This window comes from Benincasa hispida, chromosome 5 (genome assembly GCF_009727055.1).
Source record: "Benincasa hispida cultivar B227 chromosome 5, ASM972705v1, whole genome shotgun sequence".
Taxonomy (NCBI): domain Eukaryota; kingdom Viridiplantae; phylum Streptophyta; class Magnoliopsida; order Cucurbitales; family Cucurbitaceae; genus Benincasa; species Benincasa hispida.
Genome location: NC_052353.1, coordinates 22,199,293 through 22,207,576, shown reverse-complemented (window position 1 = coordinate 22,207,576; position 8,284 = coordinate 22,199,293). Strand labels below are relative to the sequence as shown.

The following is an 8,284-nucleotide window of genomic DNA, read 5'->3' as shown; positions in this document are numbered from 1 at the left end:
TAGTCTTGGAAAGGTCAGGTTACAATCTATGCTCGGGAGAGTCAGATTAGAACATATAATCAAGAGATGGGAGCTTAGGAATAAGCACTGTTTGCTATTATCGCATCACATGCATCCTAGAGTTAGGATTGTGTGCGGTCACCTTGTCTTTGCATGCATCTTGCATCATCGCATAGGAAAAGAGTAGGGACTTAGTGATAAGCTCTATGGACATTTTTGCATTCAACACATGCATCCTAGACTTAGGAGTACGACATTTGCATTGGAAAATGACTTGTTGTGCATGGGTGTAGCATGATCGCATAGTCTGACACATTCCCCAAGTAACGCTAGTTAAAGTCTTTCTCAACCCGTTCATCTGCATACTCAGTGCATCTATCGCATAATTAAACTTTTCTCAAATCCGCCACATTTGTCTATTTTTATTACCGCGAACAACAATCCCAACAACTATTGGTTTATTTGGTTACCGTAAAGTTTTATGAAAAATTATCATTGCATACCGTTTCCCAAGTCCCTGAGTTCGATCCTGGACTTACCAGGAAACTCAGTGGGGTTTACACTTGGATTCCATTGAAAAAACTTGAGTGCACAACGCAACTCCATTATTGCATTTCATCCATAATTCCACATCATAAAATAACGCATCACTAATTCAGCTTAACACTCTACACCCCTAACTCAAATAATACCAAAGCAGACAATTATTATTCACATACAATTATTTCCAACACATCTCAGTCCAGTTCTGTGTGACATTATTTCCTACTCTCAACATTTTTTCTCTTGAGAGTAGCTAACCTTAATTTAGAATGATTTGTAAATAGAAACTTGCATGTTTTCTCTCAAAAAACATTATGACCTATTTTGAATATTTTGATCTGAATTCTATCGTGTATGGGAGTAAGCACAACCATGTTATTATTTTTATGTCATAAAAAAATATATTCACATTAAACAAATAAATATGAAAAAAAAAAATGCTATCATTTAATTAATAGGAGCTCTAAAGTTGTTTCGGTCAGAAGCATGTGTGTGGCATGAGCACTCCAATACTCGATCCATCAACGTTCTTGCATGATGAAGTTGCTGCCTTGTTTTTATATGTAAGCTTTATGTCTTGCAATCTTATGTCACTGCATGGATTGCTAGAGCTGCAATCAAATGTTATAGCTTTCGATGTTGCTGATGTTCCTTTTATATTTTTATACGTCACATCACTAATCTTCACTCCGGAACTCTTTAAAACAACAAATTAAAACAAATATTATACGAAAATTAAAAGAGAGGGTTAGGTAGTACAACAATTTAATTAGTTAATTAATTACCTGGAGAGGACAACCTTGATTGTTGGGACAATAATTTTGATCAATTAAAATTGGATTTTGAACATTGTTCATAATGATATTTCTGAAAGAGAACGTGTTTTTACGAAACCATTGCTAGGCGTTGGCCATGTCTTTATCCTGACGCCATTATCGGATTTGGTGAAGACTGCATTCATCAATGTTACATTTTCAACTCCATTTTCGTTCACCTCTTTCCTAAGCTTCCAATGCTATATGTATTGAAACTATATTGTATTAGCTTATCATCCAAAAATAATAATAATATTATTAAAACATTTGTACGAACATAGAAATATATGTATTGTTACCTTACACCGTGGCCTGGCCCACATTTGATATTAGTCATAAACAAATTTTTAGTTCCATCTCCAATAGAAATGCAATCATCTCCAGTTTTGATAGTACTTCCAATGATGGTTACGTTAGTGGAAGATTGCACATGAATGCCATCAGTATTTGGGCTTTGATCTGGAGCCATATCTTCACATTTTTAACTACTACGTTGTTGCAGCTATTGATCACAACATGACTTTGTTGACTATTGATCGATGTTAATCCACTAATTATGATGTTGTTTGCCCAATTGAATGTTATTGACTGCATATTTATTTGTTAAAAGAAAAAAAATATATGTAAAATTTCACAATAACATTTAAAAAGAAAAAAAAAAATCTACTTTGGGTGTTGCTTGGGCTACACAAACATACCATTGCCTAATAAAAATTGAATTGTTTTCTTTTATGGGTAACAAGATAGAGATACATGGATAAGGTGGAGCCTAAGCTGCACCTAGTCATTGATCAAAATATAACTTAAGTTGTATCCATTTTCGTGAAAGAAAAAAAACAAAAAAAACTCTAATTCTTCTTTGTTTTTAGAAGAATATTTTTAGATTTATTGTTGTTGTATGGTTGAGATAGACAGCAAAAAGACGAGTGAAGTTTGAAATACTAATAACACATACCCTAGCTCCTGGGGACAGTTTTTCCAGAGTTCTTGCAGGTCCAATACTCAGTGGCCTTTCCATACAATATTGCCGCCGATGAAAGAAACGCCATCAACTTTGACGAACAAATCCAGTACCAGAATTTCCGAGGCCACGATAATCGAGAGTGGGACAAGAGTGCCATTCAAGCAAATGTAATCTTATTTTTACATGGACCTCTAAATGTGATGGGTGTAAGCAAGAACCTTCCCTTGGGGACGTTGATGATGGATGGTGTCAGGGAGCTACACGCTGATTTCCATGCCTTCATAAATGATTCGGTCGAGTCGGTTTTCCCATCGGTTTTGCACCCAAAGTTATGACATTGTAGCTGCCTGCACTTGACAGTTGAATGAAGAAATGGAAGAAGATGATGACTAAGCTCTTCATTGGGCTGCCCATATGTTTGGAGAAGATGTTAAAGTTTGAAATTAAATTGTTGGAGATGCATTGCTATCGGGATGCTTTATTTATAGTGAAATTAATAATCAAAGAAACATTGATATAAAGTCAAATGAAAGCAATTGGATATGCTAAGAAAGCTGGCGGCTGATATTGCGGTTGTTGATTCAAATGGGAGAAATCGCCAAGTCTTTGATGTATAGCCGCAAAGTTCATGCATTTTCATTATGCTTCTCTTTTTTCGACGGAAATTGGTATTGATTCAATCTTATGTTTGCTTGATTACTACTTAAATAATTAGTATTATTCTCTGTATACACAAACCACAATATCATTGCTTATCCATATTTGTTAGATAATATCACATTCTATAAATATTATATTATTGACAACGTTTGAGATATAATACCACTGCATTATTTTCAATCTCTTATAAAAGAATAAATAATATAAACGATAATCTTGGTCGATAGGTATTCAAATTAAATCGAAAAGGCCAATCATACGGTTTTTTGTTTTTATGTACTTGAAAGCCAAGGCACTACCACATGCATAACTACCATTCAATTTTCGTGAGGTATATAATTTAATATTGTGTTTTATTATTAATCTCTTTTCCATACTCAGTAATAGGTAAGTCTCTAAGATGTTAACTTAGAATATCCAATATTGTCGTTCATTAATTACTTTGCTACCTATGTGAGTGTGAGTTGGCCCGAGAATGGACTTTTGTATTGTAAATAAAGTGCTTAGTATTCTATGGAGAGGACAATGAATAGATATAGGTGAGTTTGGCCTTACAGCTGTAATCTTCATATTTCTCTTTTTGGAAATACATTATCTCGGGCAGACGAACTGAGGAAGGATTCACAATTGATATAGATCAAGAAGTAGGATCTGGGCGTTTGGTATTACTCACTACATATGTGATAGAGAATAAGTAACATATCACATCCATTAGTAATTTGAGCACCTCCGATTGGGGTTGAATACCTAAAAGTGCTCTCAAAGCCATGAAGGCGATATTATTGCCCGAGTGGACAACTATCCATAACCAATGTGATGAGAAAATGATGTTTGAGGTCCAAGGTCACCCTAGGTCTAAATTTGCGTGAGTGACAGAGGGTTCCTAGAACGTCCTCTCTGATATGAAACTCTTACTCTTCGATTCATGGATGAGTCTTTCTTTCACCCATCAAAAACTAATTGCTCCGACGGAATATGAAGGTATTATAGCATATATGATACTCCAGCATGAATAGCTCTGCTTATCCTATCACAGTGTTATCAAGCTCAATCGCAATACAATGATTAAATCTATTGTCGAGGATATAGTTGCGGTGTTTGAAAAGAAGATTAGTAGATATGAGTTTAGCGGAATGGATGGACATGTTGAGAGGAGTAGTTGTCCCATCACACCTTTCCTTAATGTAATTGTAAATAACTATAAAAATCATTAGTATTTAAAAAAAAGATTGCTAGATTGGAAAAAAAATTCAAATTATTGGGACTAACACAAAAATAGGTGGAATACGATCGATAGCAAACTTAAATATTTTTTTCCAACCAAGTTTAAAGGTGAATCCAATATAGCACATTAGATATAATGCCACCAATTACCATCCATGCTTCTTTAAAAAGTAGTGAAAAATTGAACACCATATTCAGTTGATTTTCTCGTTCTTATTCTTTTATGGAAGTTTTGGTCCTTTTCGGTTTCGACCCAATTCAGTTAGGTTTGCAACAATTTAAAGGAATTGCAATGGATAGGAAAATAGTAAAATAATAAGGATTACTTGCAACAATGGCAACAAGACTTGATAAAATTACATTCCTATCTTTTATTTTTAAATCTTGCAAATATAGCAAAAAAGAAAAAAAAACCGCTCAACCCAATCAATGGATTTGAAAACTCCAAAAAGTCAATGAAGATTTTTGCTAATTAAAATACAGGATGGCTTTTCATCCACCTAAAATTAGGATTTCAATTCTCACTCAAGTAAAATGTGTAAAGTGATATACCAAATTTAAACTAGATGCATTATACTTGTATAGCAATTTATTAATATTTATATCAATTTTGTTGATATAACTAAATAAATTTTTTACATATTCAAATTTTACTTATTTTTAGAATAAAAATATAAAGAAAAGTACGAATAAGATGAATCAATCTAACCCAAATATTTTATAGTTGGATTGAGTTGGATGGGATGGAAGCTCTTTTTTTATTCAATTCAATTGTTTAAATTATAAATTTCGAATTATTAAATATCGGAGGATACATGGTATTGTATTATAACTAAAAAATCATTAGCTGCCAAAATAATAAAGCAAACAAATGAGATATTAAGAACTCGCCGCTAGCGTAGCATATTCATCTTTCATGCTTAGTAGCTAAATTAAATTAATTAATACTCAAATATTGAAGCATAATATTGTTGACAGGACACTATAAATAAACGAATCCCAACTCCCATTGCCTCTCACAAACTCTCTCTTTATTATTATCTAATATCCAAAAAAAAGAAAAAACAAAGAAATGGCTAACACATCCTCCATCACTTTCTTCTTCTTCTTCTTCTTCTTGTATTTGCTGATACAAACATCCAGTGCAGGCAGCTTCAATGTGATTAGTTTTGGTGCAAAAGGCGACGGGAAAACCGACTCGACAAAATCATTTCTGAAGGCATGGACATCGGCTTGTAGCTCCTCCACTCCATCCACCATCAACGTCCCCAAGGGAAGGTTCTTGCTAACCCCCATCACATTTAGAGGCCCATGTAACAACCATATTACCTTCCGTTTAAATGGCACGCTCGTCGCACCTCTCGATTATCGTGCCCTCGGAAATTCTGGATACTGGATTTTGTTCATCAAAGTTGATGGCGTTTCTTTCTTTGGTGGCAACATTGATGCAAAGGGCGCTGGGTATTGGGCTTGCAAGAAAGCTGGAAAACAGTGTCCAGTTGGAGCTAGGGTATGTCATTAAACAAAGTACTTATGGCTTTATACTCATTTTCTGTCTTCTTTTTTGGTAATCAAATTTAGCTTAATATCTATATACGTCCTAACATCACATCTGTATGCTGATCTCTTATATATATTAATGAAATACAGTCATTGACATTTAATTGGGCAAACAATATTTACGTCAGTGGAATAACCTCGATCAACAGCCAACAAACTCATCTTGTAATCAACAGCTGCAAAAATGTAATGGTTAAAAATGTGAAGGTAATGGCACCCGACCAAAGCCCCAACACTGATGGAATTCATGTCCAGTCGTCTTTTAATGTGACGATCACTGGAAGTACGCTTCAAACCGGAGATGATTGCATATCCATTGGAGATGGAACAAAGAGCCTACTTATGAGTCATGTCAAATGTGGGCCCGGCCATGGTGTAAGGTAATCTATATTGAAAATATGGATTATGTTAAATATTCATGTGATTAATCCAAAAGCTTAAACGGATGGGTTGTGACAAATTTAATTACATTTACCCACTCTAACTATCTTTGAGGTAATAAAAAAGAATATGATTCAATTTAATTTCAATTGATGCATGCAGCATTGGTAGCTTGGGGAAAGAGTTCAATGAAGATGGAGTTGAGAATGTAACATTGACAAATGCAATTTTCATTGGATCCGACAATGGTGTGAGGATAAAGACATGGCCTACGGCTAGCAATGGTTTTGTCAAAAATGTTCTCTTTCAAAATATCATCATGAAGAATGTTAAGAATCCTATCTTAATTGACCAAAACTATTGTCCGAATAACAAAGGTTGTCCTTCTCAGGTAAATTGAATTGTGGTCTTATTCTTTCTCTGATTTCATTATTAAGATTTCATTTGGTAACCATTTTATTTTTTGTTTTTGATTTTTAAAAATTAAGCATATTTCCTCCTCATTTCTTATCGTAATTTGCAAATTCTTAATCAAATTCTAAAACAAAACAAGTTTGTAAAAACTACTTTTTATTTTTTATTTTTTTAAACTTTGGCTTAATTTTTAAACTATTGGTAAAAAGTATATAACAAAGAAAAAATTTAGAAGAGGAAATATTGTATCTCTAGGTTTAATTTAAGGAAAAAAAATCAAAGATTACCAAATGGAGCCTAAATTATTTAATCTTTGCTTATATACATAGTAGTCATTTAATAAACTGAATTAATCTTCAATTTTGTTTGTGTTATATACGTGTTGTTTTATTAGAGTTCTGGAGTGAAGATTAGTGGAGTGACATATAGAAATATACAAGGAACATCAGCAACAATTGAAGCTATGACGTTTGATTGTAGTCCAAGCAATCCATGCAGTGACATACAATTACAAGACATCAAGCTCACATACAAGAACAAGACAACAACATCCTCATGCAAGAATATCGGTGGATCCAGTATTGGAGTACTTGTGCCGGAGAGTTGCTTATGATCGTATTTTAATCTTGGGACTTTCTTTTCTGTTGATATTATATTTTATTTACAAATTATGCATTGTAGACATGACATTCTTTAATAATTAATCTCTTTTTATTCTTATTCTGTCTCCTCTTGTTTTTACATTTCAATAGTACCTCTCTAACATGGGCCTTTACATTTTCAATAATACCTCCCTAACATGACATTACTGCTACATTAAAAATACCACGAAAAGAAAACGCCAATTTTACAAAATTGAGAGACAATTGCTCTATGAAAATATTAAGATTGCTAAAATTGAGTAAGTTTTGCAAAATACAATACGTTCAACATTACAGTGGTTCAGTTTTGTAGCCTATATTCATGGTAGAAGACATTCAGATAATTTATTTACTGATTCGAAAAGAGAGATGAAGAATACAAGATAGGTCCTCACACACATTCAATCTCCTTCATTTCATTTAAAGAAAAATTGCACACACAACACACTAAATGTGGTTCTATCAAAGACCATTGTTATGACCATCTATTTCTTGTCTGATACAACTTTAAGAATGAAAAGATGAACACGAATAAAACAAGTGAACTAAGAGCGAAGGAACAAACTTGAAGGCAGATTCTTCTCAAAGCCTATGGTGAAGAATGTCCTTCACATTGTGCCTGAATATTGTAGCTGACTGCTTTACATTGCTCCACGAATGTGGTAAACGTTGCCTACAGAACGACTAGCTCTGCAGAAGACATTCATGGTAGTGTGTGTTGGAATAGAATGAAAACGGAAAAGAATGATGAGAGAGAAAGTGGATGCACACATGCGAAACAAAAGAAAAATGGTGAAGTTGTCACTGAGAAATTAGATGGCGAAGATAGCAACGTTGGGTCGAACAAAACTATTAAAGCTTCTCAAGTGAAGGAGAGAAGAATGAAGATTACAGAGCGAAGAAAAATGTTAAATTTTTTCTGCTCACGCGACCTAATTTTTTCATCCCCGGTTTTCTTTTTTTCATTCTTTTTAATAATATTTTATAATTAAATCTATCTTAAAATGCTATTAAAAGCTCTATTTGTCATAGTGAGATCTAAATATAATAATAATAATAATAATAATAATAATAATAATTGT

At 33.5% G+C, this 8,284-nt stretch overlaps 1 protein-coding gene and 1 pseudogene across 1 annotated transcript; one reads left to right on the top strand and one right to left on the bottom strand.

The window, feature by feature from the left end:
• Positions 1-1,021: 1,021 nt before the first annotated feature.
• LOC120078607 lies at positions 1,022-2,736 on the bottom strand (annotated as a pseudogene).
• A 2,542-nt stretch (positions 2,737-5,278) lies between these two features.
• On the top strand, positions 5,279-7,174 carry LOC120078652 (polygalacturonase-like). Its single transcript, XM_039032945.1, has 4 exons — positions 5,279-5,716; positions 5,857-6,146; positions 6,310-6,538; positions 6,956-7,174. The coding sequence occupies exons 1-4, from the start codon at positions 5,279-5,281 to the stop codon at positions 7,172-7,174; spliced, it is 1,176 nt and encodes a 391-aa protein (XP_038888873.1).
• The last annotated feature ends 1,110 nt before the right edge of the window (positions 7,175-8,284 follow it).